Source organism: Oncorhynchus masou, chromosome 24, assembly GCF_036934945.1.
Source record: "Oncorhynchus masou masou isolate Uvic2021 chromosome 24, UVic_Omas_1.1, whole genome shotgun sequence".
Classification (NCBI taxonomy): Eukaryota; Metazoa; Chordata; class Actinopteri; order Salmoniformes; family Salmonidae; genus Oncorhynchus; species Oncorhynchus masou.
Window position 1 is genome coordinate 16,161,178 of NC_088235.1, and position 20,037 is coordinate 16,181,214.

General features: G+C 42.9%; 1 protein-coding gene across 1 annotated transcript in view; it reads left to right on the top strand.

The window, feature by feature from the left end:
- LOC135511864 (neurexin-1a-like) overlaps positions 1 to 20,037 on the top strand; it is a 918,691-nt gene that overhangs the window by 310,332 nt on the left and 588,322 nt on the right. Inside the window, exons 10-11 of the mRNA XM_064933362.1 lie at positions 2,742 to 2,872; positions 3,232 to 3,484. Coding sequence (XP_064789434.1) covers positions 2,742 to 2,872; positions 3,232 to 3,484 — 384 coding nt within the window. The remainder of the gene's footprint in view (positions 1 to 2,741; positions 2,873 to 3,231; positions 3,485 to 20,037) is intronic.

Genomic DNA, 20,037 nt, shown 5'->3' on the forward strand with positions numbered 1-20,037 from the left:
GGTCACCAAGCAGGACAAATTCAGACTTAGTGTAAGGGGCCAGGAGAGAGCTTAGGGCAGGTGGGGTACAAGCCGGTGCTGATGGAGGACGATCGCACCCAGCAACAATCAACAAAGAGCTATTTGAACGTTTAATGCTTAAAACCAACAAATAAAATTGTTTGGGGACAGACTTGGTGGAGACAACCGAGCACTGAAGGTGATCCTTGGTAAAGATTGCCACTCCCCCACCTGTGGAAGATCTGTCTTGCCAAAAAAAGGTTATAACCAGAAACGTTAACATCAGTATTGAAAACACACTTTCTTAACCACGTCTCAGTAATGACCAACACATCTGGATTGGAGCTGTGAACCTACACTTTTAATTTATCCATTTTAGGTAATAAGCTTCTAGTGTTAACGTGCAGAAAACCAAGACTTGAGCAGAAATCAGTGAAGCAGATATTAGAGCACAAATCAGAATTGGGACTAGCAACAGATTGGGCCAGGGTGTACATGAACATTTCCAGATATCATCAAACCGTAATACAATGAAGGACATGGAGAGCTCTGCAGTGCTGATTTATGACATCTGAAATTGCATCAGATGGAAACAAGATCATGTTGTGCAGCAATTTCATCAGGTAACATGAATACAAAGCCGGCGAGAGGTGGTTTGAATAGTATGGGAGGCCAAAAGTCAGTGTAACCAACAGAGAGTCCCGAGTGTGGGAAAAAACGTAGTTTGTCCCATGGATGGGTTAAGAAAGTTTGTAGTCAACAAAGTCTGCAGGAGTCATGAGACAAAGAGCAAAATGCACAATAAAAGAAAAAAGTATATATAACAACTTGGGGCCACCATTTTAAGTTCAGAGTCACTTACCCCAACAGTACGTGAGTGCTGAAAAAACACATAAAAAACAAAATACTGCAAAGTTTCTTAAGAGCAAAAAGCATGGCAGTCCTATCCGTCAGCACCATTTTCATCACCCGATTTAGTATGTAGGAGGTGAAGAGCAACATGCTTCAAACTACACCACTTATTGAGGAAATTTCAAGAGCCAATTTTGTTGTATTGTTTTTCCCTTCAGCTAGCCCGGGTGTATCTCCATGTGTGATTTGGGACTTTTTTCATTACCAAAACTATTTGGCTACTAGCAATAAATCTACACACACACACACACACACACACACACACACACACACACACACACACACACACACACACACACACACACACACACACACACACACACACACACACTTAGCATTCCAGTGGTTTTCCGTAAAGCATTGAGCTCATATCACGTAGCTGGTCGATATCTACCACATCCGTCAATCAAAAAGTCAATTACTACTACTACTGGATGACAAACATCCTTCTCTCTCAATCACGTTTCTGTCTGCTCCGTTCTCTTTCTCATCCTCCCGTCCTCCTGCACTCCCTCCCCCTCATCTCTGGATAGTTCTTCTGAGTCTGTTCTCAGCCCAGCCAGGTATCTCTCCAGGTATCTCTCCAGGTACCCCCCCCCCCCTCAACCTCTGTCACTCTCTCTATATATAGTATTTCTATCTCTGTCCTTCTCCCTCTCTCTCTCTATTTTGCTCTCTTTCTCTTTTCTCTCTCTCTGTGTTTTCTCCCCTTTCTCACTCTCTCTTTTCCTGTATGGTTCTTCTCAGCCCAGTAGCTCCGTACCTTAGTACTTCAGAGCCGTGGTATAGATTACTGTGAGGAGGGGGAACACTGGTTCCGGCTAGCGAATGCACCTGCCATTAATTATTTGTACACACACATATACCCCCCCCACACACACACACACACAGGCCATACACTTTACAGTCCAGTCAGGTCCTGTGTTATTTACCATCCAGAATTGAAGATGAATGAGAGTGATAAATCAAGGAGAGGGAAACACACTAACTCTCCTAGCCAGGTGCATGTGTTGGAAAGTTAGAGAGAGAGAGCAATATATATATATATATATATAAAGCGCGAACAACCTGCAGTTCGTTAATCACTCTGAAATATGGCCAAGACAGGGTTTGTTGTTTGGGTCGGCTCTGAAAATGATAGAGCCCCCCCCTCCCATTATTATTTTATGGCTCCTGCTCTATTGATGAATGAGATGTACAACGGGGGGAAATAAAAGGAGAGTAGAATGGAGAATTACTTTTATGGGATCACAGATTACTAATGGGCCTCGACTCGCAGCAATATTATTTAGTATTGTATCAATGCCAGACCTGGGTTCAAATACTATTAAAAACTTTATCTGTGCTCGATTGAGTCTGCTTGGCTTAATGGATTTAATAGGACAGTCAAAAAGTGCAAACCCAGCTAGAGAAAATGTTGAATGTATCTGAAAGATTTCAAGTAGTATTTGAAACCAGGTATGTTTAATGTTCATTCCAGAAGAAAGATGTCTCAACCTGGTAGTGATAAATGAAACTAATTAAACGTCTTTCTCCATCTATATTGAACCCTTTATGGATCCATCCTGCTTTCAGTGGTGCTTGTGAAGCTGTAGTAGGGTTTCATTCCATTTCATTGACATTTGAATGGCATAAAATATATGAATAGTTGTTTCAAATCAAATCAAACTTTATTTGTCACATGCGCTGAATACAACAACTGTAGACTTTACCTTGAAATGCTTTATTGATGGATTGATGGATGTGCGTATTACATTCAGGATAAATCTATAATAACAAATCAACCATGCCAAGTGATAAACTTCAACACTCCTCCTGTCTCCACCCAGGTACCATCTCCATCAACACGCAGCGCCAGGCCTACACGGCCCCAGGAGAGAGTGAGATTCTTGATCTGGATGATAACCTGTACCTTGGAGGACTACCAGAGAATAAACTAGGCATGGTCTTCCCTACAGAGGTACAACACTCACGCTCACACGCTCACACGCACACACGCACGCACGCACGCACACGCTCACACGCTCACACACACACACGCTCTCACACACACGCTCACACACACACACACGCTCACACACACACACACGCTCACACACTCACACGCACGCACACACACACAAACACACACACAAATAGAGACACACAAACACACACACACACACACACACACAAACACGTAATCAACCAGAGTGTAGCGAACCTGTAGCAGCTTAGAGGTGAATTATGCCTTGTTCAAGGGCACAATGGTAGTGGATGGTAGTAGTGATCTGAAATAAGCTGCTCCTCAGTCACCAGTTTTATTTCACGTGTCTCCAGGTCTGGACAGCTCTCCTAAACTATGGCTACGTGGGCTGCATCCGGGACCTGTTCATCGATGGCCAGAGTAAAGACGTCCGCCGCATGGCCGAGGTTCAGAAGGCTGCAGGGGTCAAACCATCCTGTTCTAAAGAACCGCCCAAGCAGTGCCTGTCAAACCCCTGTCAGAATAACGGGGTCTGCCGGGAGGGATGGAACCGGTACGTCTGTGACTGCTCTGGGACAGGATACCTGGGCCGCTCCTGTGAGAGGGGTAAGACATACATCCACATTTGATCTCTTTCTGGTTTTGATGAATGGGTATTGATACATAGTGTCGTTACTCCTGTGAGAGAGGTTAGACACATCCCTTGTTTAAATTGTTTGGTTGAGATACAGATTGAGATCAAGATCAAGAGTGTTTACACAGTTCTGTTCTGGAGAATATTGGGTATAGATAAAGTATGGTTTGTGTTGAAACGTCTATGTAGAGTAGGGATGTCTGGTTTGTTGAAAGATCTATGTAGAGTAGGGATGTCTGGTTTGTTGAAAGATCTATGTAGAGTAGGGATGTCTGGTTTGTTGAAAGATCTATGTAGAGTAGGGATGTCTGGTTTGTTGAAAGCTCTATGTGGAGTAGGGATGTCTGGTTTGTTGAAAGCTCTATGTAGAGTAGGGATGTCTGGTTTGTTGAAAGGTCTATATAGAGTAGGGATGTCTGGTTTGTTGAAAGCTCTATGTGGAGTAGGGATGTCTGGTTTGTTGAAAGGTCTATGTAGAGTAGGGAGGTCTGGTTTGTTGAAAGGTCTATGTAGAGTAGGGATGTCTGGTTTGTTGAAAGGTCTATGTAGAGTAGGGATGTCTGGTTTGTTGAAAGGTCTATGTAGAGTAGGGATGTCTGGTTTGTTGAAAGCTCTATGTAGAGTAGGGATGTCTGGTTTGTTGAAAGGTCTATATAGAGTTGGGATGTCTGGTTTGTTGAAAGATCTATGTAGAGTAGGGATGTCTGATTTGTTGAAAGCTCTATGTAGAGTAGGGATGTCTGGTTTTTTGAAAGGTCTATATAGAGTAGGGATGTCTGATTTGTTGAAAGGTCTATGCTGAGTAGGGATGTCTGGTTTGTTGAAAGGTCTATATAGAGTAGGGATGTCTGATTTGTTGAAAGGTCTATGCTGAGTAGGGATGTCTGGTTTGTTGAAAGGTTTCTGTAGTGTAGGTACTTCTGGTTTGTTGAAATGTTTCTGTAGTGTAGGTATGTCTTGTTTGTTGAAAGGGTTCAACAAAGTAGTGGTGAGATTTAATGGTGGTGGAGAAGGGGGGCGGAGGGTGTCAGAAAGAAATGTGAATATATTTGACATCAAAGGCTGCCTTAAAACAGAAGGGTTTTAAGCCATTCATTACACATGCTGCAGTTTTGGGATGTTTTTTCAGAGAAGAGAGAGGAATGACCACCTCCTTGCTTCTCTCTGTGTATGTGCGTGTATCTGTGTGTGTGTGTGTGTATATGTGTGTGTGTTCGTGTGTCTCTGTTCGTCTCTCTGTGTGTCTCTATGTGTTGTGTCTGTGTGTGTGTGTGTGTGTTTCTGTCTATGTGTGTGTGTGTGTGTGTGTGTGTGTCTATGTATGTGTGTGTTTGTGTGTCTCTATTTGTGTGCGTGTTTGTGTCTATGTATGTGTGTGTTTGTGTGTGTGTGTGCATGTGTGTGTGTGTGTGTGTTTGTGTCTATGTGTGTGTTTGTGTGTGTGTGTGTGTGTCTATGCATGTGTGTGTGTGTGTGTCTATGCATGTGTGTGTGTGTGTGGGTGCGTGTGCGTGTGTGTGTGTGTGTAAGACCACATCCCTGCTTCTGCTCCAGTTCTGGACTGCTTGGTACTGAAGGGGGAGCCTGTCAGTTGGACTGTTTAATAGCAGTCTGGAAAGTTACCAACTCCAAGAAGGCAAACAACGACATAAGAATACTAAATCTGTATGTTGGGGATGAGGATGGAAAGAGAGAGGGAAAGATTGAGAGGGAGCTAGAGGGAGAAAGATAAATATATGTACATATATGCTTACCTTTGACTCTCTCCCACAAATACCTGTAACTCATTAGGTAAATTAGTGTGAGGAGCCTACAATTAACAATTATCCAACCTGTGCTGACATAAAAACATTACACACACACACATCTTAAGCAATTAATTGGTTAAGATGCAATTGCGGATATGATATCATTACTGTGGCAAGATCAAATGGTTGATAAGATATCATTACTGTGGCAAGATGAAATGGTGGATAATATATAATTACTGTGGCAAGATGAAATGGTTGATAAGATATCATTACTGTGGCAAGATAAAATTGTGGATAAGATATCATTACTATGGCAAGATAAAATGGTGATAGAAAACAGGGCCCTATACACAAATACACACTCACAAATACACATGTAAAACTACACATAAAAACTACATGTTTAAAAATAGAGATAGAGAGGAAACAGAGAGGTGGCAGAAAGAGAGGAAATATAATGAGAGATAGAGAGGTAGAGGAAACAGAGAGAGAGGTGAAGGAAGGAGAGGACATAGAGAGAGAGAAAACAGAGAGAGAGAGAGATAGAGGAAAGAGAGGAAAGAAAGAGAGAGCGGGAGAGAGAGAGAGAATATCTAAGGCCTGAGGTCATCTGCCGTTGGCCTAAAGAGCAGGAACCTAGACTTCACCAAAGAAATCGTAAATACAGACATTGTCATTCTACAAGAAACATGGTACAAAGGAGACAGACACACTGGTTGCCCTCTAGGTTACAGAGAGCTGGTAGTCCCATCCACCAAACTACCAGGTGTGAAACAGGGAAGGGACTCCGGGGGTATGTTAATTTGGTATAGAGCAGACCTAACTCACTCTATTAAATTCATCAAAACAGGAACATTTTACATTTGGCTAGATTTTCAAAAGGAAAGGATAACAGAGAAAAATGTCCTCCTGTGTGCTCCCTATATCCCCCCCACTAGAATCCCCATACTTTAATGAAGACAGCTTCTCCATCCTGGAGGGGGAATTCAATCATTTCCAGGCCCAGGGACATGTTCTAGCCTGTGGCGACCTTAATGCAAGAACCGGACAAGAACCTGACACTCTCAGCAAAAAAGGGGGACAAACAGGGATGCTTCCCTGTCAGATCTAATAATGTAAAATAGAAAACAGAAGAAAGTTAACAACAATGACAAATAGTTTGATGAAGAATGCAAAATCCTGAGAATGAAATTGAGAAACCTATCTGAACAAAACCATAGAGAACCAGAAAACCTGAGTGTATGCCATCACTATGGTGAATCACTAAAACAATACAGAAAATGACTGTGGAAAAAGAAGGAACAGCACGTCAGAAATCAGCTCAATGTAATTGAATAATCCAGACTAACCACTTCTGGGAATATTAGACAACCCTAAACAAACAACATGAAGATTCAAATATCCAAATCAAATCAAATTTCATTTGTCACATACACATGGTTAGCAGATGTTAATGCGAGTGTAGCGAAATGCTTGTGCTTCTAGTTCCGACAATGCAGTAATAACCAACAATCTAACTAACAATTCCTAAACTACTGTCTTATACACAAGTGTAAGGGGATAAATAATATGTACATAAAGATATATGAATGAGTGATGGTACAGAGCAGCATAGGCAAGATACAGTAGATGGTATCGAGTACAGTATATACATATGAGATGAGTATGTAAACAAAGTGGCATAGTTAAAGTGGCTAGTGATACATGTATTACATAAGGATGCAGTACATATGAGATGAATAATGTAGGGTATGTAAACATTATATTAGGTAGCATTGTTTAAAGTGGCTAGTGATATATTTACATCATTTCCCATCAATTCCCATTATTAAAGTGGCTGGAGTTGAGTCAGTGTGTTGGCAGCAGCCACTCAATGTTAGTGGTTGCTGTTTAACAGTCTGATGGCCTTGAGATAGAAGCTGTTTTTCAGTCTCTCGGTTCCAGCTTTGATGCACCTGTACTGACCTCACCTTCTGGATGATAGCGGGGTGAACAGGCAGTGGCTCGGGTGGTTGTTGTCCTTGATGATCTTTATGGCCTTCCTGTAACATCGGGTGGTGTAGGTGTCCTGGAGGGCAGGTAGTTTGCCCCTGGTGATGCGTTGTGCAGACCTCACTACCCTCTGGAGAGCCTTATGGTTGTGGGCGGAGCAGTTGCCGTACCAGGCGGTGATACAGCCCGCCAGGATGCTCTCGATTGTGCATCTGTAGAAGTTTGTGAGTGCTTTTGGTGACAAGACAAATTTCTTCAGCCTCCTGAGGTTGATGAGGCGCTGCTGCGTCTTCTTCACGATGCTGTCTATGTGAGTGGACCAATTCAGTTTGTCTGTGATGTGTATGCCGAGGAACTTAAAACTTACTACCCTCTCCACTACTGTTCCATCAATGTGGATAGGGGGGTGTTCCCTCTGCTGTTTCCTGAAGTCCACAATCATCTCCTTAGTTTTGTTGACAATGGGTGTGAGGTTATTTTCCTGACACCACACTCCGAGGGCCCTCACCTCCTCCCTGTAGGCCGTCTCGTCATTGTTGGTAATCAAGTCTACCACTGTTGTGTCGTCCGCAAACTTGATGATTGAGTTGGAGGCGTGCGTGGCCACGCAGTCGTGAGTGAACAGGGAGTACAGGAGAGGGCTAAGAAAGCACCCTTGTGGGGCGCCAGTGTTGAGGATCAACGGGGTGGAGATGTTGTTGCCTACCCTCACCACCTGGGGGCGGCCCGTCAGGAAGTCCAGTACCCAGTTGCACAGGGCGGGGTCGAGACCCAGGGTCTCGAGCTTGATGATGAGCTTGGAGGGTACTATGGTGTTAAATGCCGAGCTGTAGTTGATGAACAACATTCTCACATAGGTATTCCTCTTTTCCAGATGGGTTAGGGCAGTGTGCAGTGTGGTTGAGATTGCATCGTCTGTGGACCTATTTGGGCAGTAAGCAAATTGGAGTGGGTCTAGGGTGTCAGGTAGGGTGGAGGTGATATGGTCCTTGACAAGTCTCTCAAAGCACTTCATGATGACAGAAGTGAGCGCTACGGGGCGGTAGTCGTTTAGCTCATTTACCTTAGCTTTCTTGGGAACAGGAACAATGGTGGCCCTCTTGAAGCATGTGGGAACAGCAGACTGGTATAGGGATGATTGAATATCTCCATAAACACACCAGCCAGCTGGTCTGCGCATGCTCTGAGGTTGCGGCTGGGGATGCCGTCTGTGCCTGCAGCCTTGCGAGGGTTAAAACGTTTAAATGTTTTACTGACCTCGGCTGCAGTGAAGGAGAGTCCGCATGTTTTCGTTGCAGGCCGTGTCAGTGACACTGTATTGTCCTCAAAGCGGGCAAAAAAAGTGATTTAGTCTGCCTGGGAGCAAGACATCCTGGTCCGTGACTGGGCTGGTTTTCTTTTTGTAGTCCGTGATTGACTGTAGACCCTGCCACATACTTCTTGTGTCTAAGCCGTTGAATTGAGATTCTACTTTGTCTCTATACTGATGCTTAGCTTGAGGGAATAGCTGCACTGTTTGTATTCGGTCATATTTGGTCATGTTACCTGTCACCTTGCCCTGATTAAAAGCAGTGGTTCGCGCTTTCAGTTTCACGTGAATGCTGCCATCAATCCACAGTTTCTGGTTTGGGAATGTTTTAATTGTTGCTATGGGAATGACATCTTCAACGCATGTTCTAATGAACTCGCACACCGAATCAGCGTATTCGTCAATGTTGTTGTCTGACGCAATACGAAACATATCCCAGTCCACGTGATGGAAGCAGTCTTGGAGTGTGGAATCAGCTTGGTTGGACCAGCGTTGGACAGACCTCAGCGTGGGAGCTTCTTGTTTTAGTTTCTGTCTGTAGGCAGTCGTGGTCAGCTTTTCGGAAAGGAGGGCGGGGCAGGGCCTTATATGCGTCGCGGAAGTTAGAATAACAATGATCCAAGGTTTTGCCAGCCCTGGTTGCGCAATCAATATACTGATACAATTTAGGGAGTCTTGTTTTTAGACAAGCCTTGTTAAAATCCCAAGCTACAATGAATGCAGCCTCAGGATGTATGGATTCCAGTTTGCAAAGAGTCAAATAAAGTTCGTTCAGAGCCATCGATGTGTCTGCTTGGGGGGAATATATACGGCTGTGATTATAATCGAAGAGAATTCTCTTGGTAGATAATGCGGTCGACATTTGATTGTGAGGAATTCTAAATCTGTTGAAGAGAAGGATTTGAGTTCCTGTATGTTTCTGTGATCACACCACGTCTCGTTAGCCATAAGGCATACGCCTCCGCCCTTCTTCTTACCAGAAAGATGTTTGTTTCTGTCGGCGCGATGCGTGGAGAAACCCGCTGGCTGCACCGACTCCGATAGCGTCTCTCCAGTGAGCCATGTTTCTGTGAAGCAAAGAACGTTACAGTCTCTGATGTCCCTCTGGAATGCTACCCTTGCTCGGATTGCATCAACCTTGTTGTCAAGAGACTGGACATTGGCGAGAAGAATGCTAGGGAGTGGTGCACGATGTGCCCGTCTCCAGAGTCTGACCAGAAGACCGCCTCGTTTCCCTCTTTTACGGAGTTGTTTTTTTGGGTCGCCGGCTGGGATCCATTCCGTTGTCCTGGGTGAAAGGCAGGACACAGGATCCGCTTCGCGAAAATCATATTCTTGTTCGTACTGATGGTGAGTTGACGCTGATCTTATATTCAGTAGTTCTTCTCGACTGTATGTAATGAAACCTATGATGACCTAGGGGTACTAATGTAAGAAATAACACGTAAAAAAACAAAAAAATGCATAGTTTCCTAGGAACGCGATTTATGGGTAAACCACTTCTCCAATCTTTTTGGCCATATAACAAAGGACAAACAGCAAAAACAAATACAGTGGGGCAAAAAAGTATTTTGTCAGCCACCAATTGTGCAATTTTTGTGCCTGTAATTTTCATCATAGGTACACTTCAACTATGACAGACAAATTTATTTGCAAATTATGGTGGAAAATCAGTATTTGGTCAATAACAAAAGTTTATTTCAATATTTTGTTATATACCCTTTGTTGGCTATGACAGCGGTCAAACATTTTCTGTAAGTCTTCACAAGGTTTTCACACACTGTTGCTGGTATTTTGGCCCATTCCTTCATGCAAATCTCCTCTAGAGCAGTGATGTTTTGGGGCTGTTGCTGGGCAACACAGACTTCAACTCCCTCCAAAGATTTTCTATGGGGTTGAGATCTGGAGACTGGCTAGGCCATTCCAGGACCTTGAAATGCTTCTTACTAAGCCACTCCTTCATTGCCCGGGCGGTGTGTTTGGGATCATTGTCATGCTGAAAGACCCAGCCATGTTTCATCTTCAATGCCTTTGCTGATGGAAGGAGGATTTCACTCAAAATCTCACGATACATGGCCCCATTCATTCTTTCCTTTACACGGATCAGTCGTCCTGGTCCCTTTGCAGAAAACAGCCCCAAAGCATGATGTTTCGACACCCATGCTTCACAGTAGGTATGGTGTTCTTTGGATGCAACTCAGCATTCTTTGTCCTCCAAACACGACGAGTTGAGTTTTTACCAATAAGTTATATTTTGGTTTCATCTGACCATATGACATTCTCCCAATCTTCTTCTGGATCATCCAAATGCTCTCTAGCAAACTTCAGATGGGCCTGGACATGTCCTGGCTTAAGCAGGGGGACACGTCTGGCACTGCAGGATTTGAGTCCCTGGCGGAGTAGTGTGTTACTAATGGTAGGCTTTGTTACTTTGGTCCCAGCTCTCTGCAGGTCATTCACTAGGTCCCCCTGTGTGGTTCTGGGATTTTTGCTCACCGTTCTTGTGATCATTTTGACCCCACGGGGTGAGATCTTGTGTGGAGCCCCAGATCGAGGGAGATTATCAGTCGTCTTGTATATCTTCCATTTCCTAATCATTGCTCCCACAGTTGATTTCTTCAAACTAAGCTGCTTACCTATTGCTGATCCAGTCTCCCCAGCCTGGTGCAGGTCTACAATTTTGTTTCTGGTGTCCTTTGACAGCTCTTTGGTCTTGGTCATAGTGGAGTTTGGAGTGTGACTGTTTGAGGTTGAGGACAGCTGTCTTTTATACTGATAACAAGTTCAAACAGGTGCCATTAATACAGGTAACGAGTGGAGGACAGACAGAGGAGCCTCTTAAAGAAGAAGTTACAGGTCTATGAGAGCCAGAAATCTTGCTTGTTTGTAGGTAACCAAATACTTATTTTCCACTATAATTTGCAAATAAATTCATTAAAAATCCTAAAATGTGATTTTCTGGATTTTTTTTCTCTCCATTTTGTCTGTCATAGTAGAAGTGTACCTATGGTGAAAATTACAGGCCTCTCATCTTTTTAAGTGGGAGAACTTGCAAAATTGGTGGCTGACTAAATACTTTTTTGTTCCACTGTACTTGATCAAATACACATTTTAGAATCATCAACTAATAACTACCTTGGGAAAATCCTCTGCATTATCAGACTTATACATTTCCTCAGTGAAAACAATGTACTGATCTAATGTCAAATTGGCTTTTTATAAAATTACAGTGCGACAGACCATGTATTCACCATAAACACCCTAGTTAACAAACAAACAAACCAAAATGAAGGCAAAGACTTCTTATGGTTTGTTGATTTAAAAAAAAATGCTTTGACTCAATTTGGCATGAGGGTCTGCTATACAAATTGATGGAAATTGGAGTTGGGGGGAAAACATACGGCATTATAAAATCCATGTACACCAACAACAAGTGTGCGGTTAAAATTTGCAAAAAACACACCCATTTCTTTCCCATTTCCTTCCTCTTCAACATATTTGTCAATGAGTTGGCGAGGGCACTAGAACAGTCTGCAGCAACTGGCCACACACTACTAGAATCTGAAGTCAAAAGTCAAAAGTCTAGTGTTAACTGATGATCTGGTGTCACGCCCTGACCTTAGAGAGCCTGTTTATTTATTTTATTTGGTTAGGTCAGGGTGTGATTTGGGTGGGCGTTCTAGTTTTCTATTTCTTTGTTGGCCGGGTATGGTTCCCAGTCAAAGGCAGCTGTCTATCATTGTCTCTGATTGGGAATCATACTTAGGCAGCCTGTTTTCCACTTGAGTTTGGGGGGATCTTGTTTTTGCACAGTTACTAGGTAGCCTGCAGAACGTTAGGTTCGTTTATCTTTTGTTGTTTTGTTGGTGTTCATCAAAAAAAGAAAGAAAGATGTACACTTTCCACGCTGCGCTTTTGTGTCATTCCGACGACGGACATAACATCTGGTGCTTCTGTCACCAAACAAGGAGGGCCTACAGCAGCACCTCGATCTTCTGAACAGATTCTGCCAGACCTAGGCCCTGACAGTAAATCTCAGTACAACAAAAATATTGGTGTTCCAAAAAAGGTCCAGTCACCAGGACCACAAATACAAATTCCATCTCGACACTGTTGTTTTAGAGCAGGTAAATTGTGTTCATTTTTTAGCAAACTTAACGTGTAAATATTTGTATGAACATAAGATTCAACAACTGAGACATAAACTGTACAAGTTCCGCAGAAATGTGACAGAAATGTGACATGTGACAGAAATTGAATAATGTGTCCCTGAACAAAAGGGGGTAAAAATCAAAATTAACAGTCAGAATCTGTTGTGGTCACCAGCTGCATTAAGTACTGCATTGCATCTCCTGTTCATGGACTGCACCAGATTTGCCAGATCTTGCTGTGAGATGTTACCCCACTCTTCCACCAAGGCACCAGCAAGTTCCCGGACATTTCTGGGGAGATTGGCCCTGGTCCTAGCACTCACCCTCTGATCCAACAGGTCCCAGACGTGCTCAATGGGATTGAGATCCGGGCTCTTCGCTGGCCATGGCAGAACATTGACATTGCCGTCTTGCCGGAAATCACACTCAGAACGAGCAGTTTGGCTGATGGCATTGTCATGCTGGAGGGTCATGTCAGGATGAGCCTGCAGGAAGGGTACCACATGAGGGAGGAGGATGTCTTCCCTGTAACACACATCGTTGAGATTGCCTGCAATGACAACAAGCTCAGTCCGATGATGCTGTGACACACCGCCCCAGACCATGACGGACCCTTCACCTCCAAATCAATCCCGCTCCAGATTACAGGCCTCGGTGTAACGTTCATTCCTTCGATGATAAATGCAAGTCCGACCATCACCCCTTGTGAGACAAAATCGCGACTCGTCAGTGAAGAGCACTTTTTGCCAGTCCTGTCTGGTCCAGCGACAGTGGATTTGTGCCCATTGGCAACGTTGTTGCCGGTGGTGTCTGGTGAGGACCTGCCTTACAACAGGCCTACAAGCCTATTGTGGACAGTCTGAGCACTGATTGAGGGATTGTGCGTTCCTGGTGTAACTCAGGCAGTTGTTGCCATCCTGTACCTGTCCCGGAGGTGTGATGTTCGGATGTACCAATCCTGTGCAGGTGATGTTACATGTGGTCTGCCACTGTGAGGACAATCGGCTGTCCATCCTGTTTCGCTGTCCTAGGTGTCTCACAGTACGGACATTGCAATGTATTGCCCTTGCCACATCTGAAGTCCTCATGCCTCCTTGCAGCATGCCTAAGGCACGTTCACAGAGATTTTTTATTTTTATTTCACCTTTATTTAACCAGCTAGGCTCGTTGAGAACAAGTTCTCATTTACAACTGCGACCTGGTCAAGATAAAGCATAGCAGTGTGATCAGACAACACAGAGTTACACATGGAGTAAACAATTAACAAGTCAATAACACAGTAGAAAAAAAGGGGAGTCTATATACATTGTGTGCAAAAGGCATGAGGAGGTATGCGAATAATTACAATTTAGCAGATTAACACTGGAGTGATAAATGATCAGATGGTCATGTGCAGGTAGAGATACTGGTGTGCAAAAGAGCAGAAAAGTAAATAAATATAAACAGTATGGGGATGAGGGAAGGTAAATTGGGTGGGCTATTTACCGATAGACTATGTACAGCTGCAGCGATCGGTTAGCTGCTCAGATAGCCGATGTTTGAAGTTGGTGAGGGAGATTAAAGTCTCCAACTTCAGCGATTTTTGCAATTGAGCAGGGACCCTGGGCATCTTTCTTTTGGTGTTTTCAGAGTCCTTTCCACAGGTGCATGTTCGTGAATTGTTTATGGTTCATTAAAAAGCATGGGAAACAGTGTTAAAACCCTTTACAATGAAGAAAGGTGGATTTTTCCGTTATTTGGATTTTTACGATTTATCTGTGAACGACCGGGTCCTGAAAAAGGGATGTTCTCTTTATTTGCAGAGTTTATATCTTGAATTATATATAAAAAAAAATATTCTTCACGTTTTCAAACAGTCCAGACAGTTATATTTTCCAACAGGGCAATACATTTGGTTGAGGTTTTTTTCTTGTCTGAGTAGCCTCGTTTCACTGCCAAAAATAAAATTAAACCATCTAGTGTCAAATACAGGTAGCCTAGTCAATGATTTAACATCCAATCACATTAACCGTTACTCTCTTGCGGGAATTACACTAACGCTCCGTATGTAGTCAAACGTAGCTACTGCTCATGTTGGTATCTGTACTGATGACTCAACAGCCATGACAGGGAGACATTGTAGAGTGGTAACACGCATGCAAGCAGTTGCTCCCGACGCCACTTGAGTCACTGCAGCGTCCATCGAGACTATTGCTGCCAAGGGAATGCCTGACAGCTTGAAAGACATTTTGGATACTACACTGAAAAATGTTAACTTTGTTAAAGCAAGGCCCCTGAACTCTCGTATATTTTCTGCACTATGCAACGATATGGGCAGCGACCATGTAGCGCTTTTACAACATACAGACGTGCACTGCTTATCAAGGGGCAAATTATTGACACGTTTTTTTAAATTGAGAGACAAACTTAAAGTTTTCTTTACTGACTATAATTTTCACTTGTCTGACCGCTTGCATGATGACGAGTTTCTCACACGACTGGCCTATCTGGGGTTTTTCTCACCTGAATGATCTGAATCTAGGATTACAGGGACTCTCCACAACTATATTCAGTATTGTGACAAAATTGAGGCTATGATTAAGAAGTTGGAGCTCTTCTCTGTCTGCATTAACAAGGATAACACACAAGTCTTTCCATAATTGTATGATTGTTTGGGTGTAAATGAACTCGAGCTTACGGACAATGTGAAATGTGATATAGTGAAGCACCTGAGTGAGTTGGGTGCGCAATTACGCTGGTACTTTCTTCAAACGGATGACACAAACAACTGGATTCGTTATCCCTTTCATGCCCTGCGTCCAGTCCACTTGCAGATATCTGAACAAGAGAGCCTCATGGAAATTTCAACAAGTGGTTCTGTGAAAATTGAATTTAGTCAGAAGCCACTGCCAGATTTCTGGATTGGGCTGCGCTCAGAGTATCCTGTCTTGGAAAATCGCGCTGTTAAGACACTAATGCCCTTTGCAACCATGTACCTTTGTGAGAGTGGATTCTCGGCCCTCACTAGCATGAAAACTAAATAAAGGCACTGACTGTGTGTGGAAAATGATTGTAGACTGAGACCCTCTTTTCAATACAACCCAAAATTGTAGAGGTATGTGCAATCCTTTCAAGAACACCCATCTCATTAACCTGTGGTGAATTATTCACACTTTTCGATGAACAAATACATTTTTATATGTAAGATGGTTAAATAAAGAGCAAATAATTGATTATTATTATTATATTATTATTTGTGCCCTGGACCTATAAGATCTCTTTGTCACTTCCCACCAGCTGGGTTGTGACAAAAACTCACACTCATTCTTATGTTTCATAAAAATATCTGACAATGGTGGCAAAAACGACACTTGAGAGTGTGCTGAACATGGTGCTATAGGGGGTACCTAGGGGTACGGGACTATTACAAGTTTGGGAAGCACTGTCCTAGAGCACACAAAAAACTATGCATACCTCGGCCTATATAATCAGCGCTACAGGTAACTTCCACAAAGCTGCGACCGGGCTGAGACAAGAAGGGCCTTCAATGCCATCAAAAGGAACATTAAAATTCAACATACCAATTAGGATCTGGCTAAAAATACTTAAGTCAGTTATAGAACCCATTGCACTTATGGTTGTGAGGCCTGGGGTCTGCTCACCAATCAAGAATTCACAAAAGGGGACAAAAATATTGTTTCACGTAAACACCAAATAATGCATGCAGAGCAGAATTAGGTCGATACCCACTAATCATCAAAATCCAGAAAATAACCGTTAAATTCTACAACCACCTAAAAGGATGTGATTCCCAATCCTTCCATAACAAAACCATCACCTACAGAGAGATGAACCTTGAGAAGAGTCTCTTCAGCAAGCTGGTCCTGAGGCTCTGTTCACAAACACATACCCCACACAGCCCCAGGACAGCAACACAATTAGACCCAACCAAATCATGAGAAAACAAAAATAGAATTATTTGACACATTGGAAGGAATTAACAAAAAAACAGAGCAAACTAGAATGCTATTTGAACCTAAACAGAGAGTACACCGTGACAGTATATCTGACAACTGACTGACCCAAATTTAAGGAAAGTGTTGACTACATACAGACTCAGTGAGCATAACCTTGCTCTTGAGAAAGGCCACCGTGGACAGACCTGGCTCTAAAGAGAAGACAGGCTATCCGCACACTGCCTACAAAATGAGGTGGAAACTGAACTGCACTTCCGACAGAGGATCAAAATGTAAACATCTGCCAAATGCATAACCATATTAGAGACACATATTCCCATCAGATTACACAGATCCACAAAGAACTTTTAAACAAACCCAATTATTTATTTCACCTTTATTTTACTAGGCAAGTCAGTTAAGAACAAGTTCTTAATTTCAATCACGGCCTAGGAACAGTGGGTTAACTGCCTGTTCAGGGGCAGAATGACAGATTTGTACCTTGTCAGGTCAGGGATATGAACTTGCAACCTTTCGACGCTCTAACCACTAGGCTACCGATTTTGATAAACTAATAAAGCTACTGGGTGATGACATCACAGCAGCAACCTGCCAATAAAGCCCTTAAATTGAGATAGAGAGAGAGAGAGAGAGATAGAGATAGAGAGACAGAGACAGAGACAGAGGGACAGAGGGACAGAGAGAGAGAGACAGAGAGATAGAGACAGAGAGAGAGACAGAGAGACAGAGAGAGAGAGACAGAGAGAGACAGAGACAGAGACAGAGACAGAGAGAGAGAGACAGAGAGAGAGAGAGAGAGAGACAGAGACAGAGACAGAGACAGAGACAGAGACAGAGACAGAGACAGAGACAGAGAGAGAGAGAGAGAGAGACAGAGAGAGAGAGAGACAGAGAGAGAGAGAGAGACAGAGAGAGAGAGAGAGACATAGAGAGATAGAGACAGAGAGAGAGAATTGACTTCTCTGAGCTTCGGTCACTTCTGGCCTCCTACACGGAACTGTAAAATGGCTGTCTTCTCCTGCTAACCATTTGGCTCATCAACCCACTCACTCATGACCAGATCCCGAGAGAAATAGAATCACTCTAGTCCCTCTCTTCCTCCCTCCCTCCTACCTGCGGCATAGAGAGGAGGATAACTATTTGAAGGTAGAGAGCTGGAGAGAGAGAAGGACAGACACTGGGCAATTCATTTCAGCATACTAACGAATCAGGTCTCCAAGGATGCCCCTTGCAGTGAATTAGACCTACAGTGTATGGTGTGTAGATTAGTAATGCACTGTGTGGCGGGTTGTTCCGTGTCATATAAATGAACCATATTTCATATTGGAAATTCATTTCCTTCCCTTGACAATTCAACTAAGTGAGACAGTGATCATGACAAAGTGAGAAAATTGCTTTTTAACTTTTTAATATATGTTTGGTCTATAAAATATATATTTGTTAAGTGCATGTGTTTGTATATACTGTACAGTTGAAGTTGGAAGGTTACATACACTTAGGTTGGAGTCATTAAACATTACATTTATTGTTAACAATCTATAGTATTGGCAAGTCGGTTAGGACATCTACTTTCTGCATGACACAAGTAACTTTTCCAACACTTGTTTACAGACAGATTATTTAATTTATATTTCACTGTATCACAATTCAGTGGGTCAGAAGTTTACATACACTAAGTTGACTGTGCCTTTAAAGAGGTTGGAAAATTTCAGGAAATTATGTCATGGCTTTAGAAGCTTCTGATAGGCTAATTGACATCATTTGAGTCAATTGGAGGTGTACCTGTGGATGTATTTCAAGGACTACCTTCAAACGCAGTGCCTCTGCTTGACGTCATGGGAAAATCAAAAGAAATCAGCCAAGACCTGGTTCATCCTTGGGAGCAATTTCAAAACGCCTGAAGGAACCACGTTCATCTGTACAAACAATAGTACGAAAGTATAAACACCATGGGACCATGCAGCCGTCATACGGCTCAGGAAGGAGAAGCGTTCTGTCTCCTAAAGATGAACGTACTTTGGTGCGAAAAGTGCAAATCAATCCCAGAACAACAGTAAAGAACCTTGTGAAGATGCTGGAGGAGACGGGTACAAAAGTATCTATATCCACAGTAAAACGAGTCCTATATCGACATAACCTGAAAGGCTGCTCAGCAAGGAAGAAACCACTGCTCCAAAACCGCTATAAAAAAGCCAGACTACCGTTGCAACTGCACATGGGGACAAATATCGTTATTTTTGGAGAAATGTCCTCTAATCTGATGAAACCAAATTAGAAATGTTTGGCCATAATGACCATAATTATGTTAGGAGGAAAAAGGGGGAGGCTTGCATGCCCAAGAACACCATCCCAACTATGAAGCATTGGTGTGGCAGCATCATGTGGAGGTGCTTTGCTGCACGTCACAAAATAGATGGCATCAGGAGGATGGAAAATTATGTGGATAAAATGAAACAACATCTCAAGACATCAGTCAGGGAGTTAAAGCTTGGTCACAAATGACTCTTCCAAATGGACAATGACCACAAGCAAACTGACAAAGTTGTGGCAAAATGGCTTAAGGACAACACAGTCATGGTTTTGTAGTGACCATCAAAAAGCCCTGACCTCAATCCTATAGAAAATGCGTTGGCAGAACTGAAAAGGCATGTGTGAGCAAACCTGCCTCAGTTACACCTGCTCTGTCAGGAGGAATGGGCCAAAATTCACCCAAATTATTGTGGGAAGCTTGTGCAAGGCTACCCGAAACGTTTGACCCAGGTTAAACAATTTAAAGGCAATGCTACCAAATAGTAATTGAGTGTATGTAAACTTCTGACCCATTGTGAATTTGATGAAATAAATAAAATTGAAATAAATTATTCTCTGCTATTATTCTGACATTTCACATTCTTAATATAAAGTGGTTATCTTAACTGACATAAAACAGGGGATTTTTAGTAGGATTAAATGTCAGGATTTGTGAAAAACTGAGTTTAAATGTATTTGGCTAAGGTGTATGTACACTTCCGACTTCAACTGTATATGTGACTGCACGCGTGTGTGTGTTTCATTCGGTCGCCATGTAATTAGACATTGCTTAGTCTTGTCCTACTTGGTGTCAGACACAGGTGTATAGGTGGCAGGGAAGTCAGGCGCAGGAGAGTCAAAAGGAGTGTAAAATGGAGTCTTTTAATAAAGTCCACGTAGTATGCTCCATCACACTAAAATGTACACAAACAAACAAACATGGGTACGAGGACCCGACACGCACCTATACAACAATCAAACTACACTGACAATAAAACAATCTCTGACAAAGACATGAGGGGAAACAGAGGGTTAAATACACAACAGGTAATGAATGGGATTGAAAACAGGTGTGTG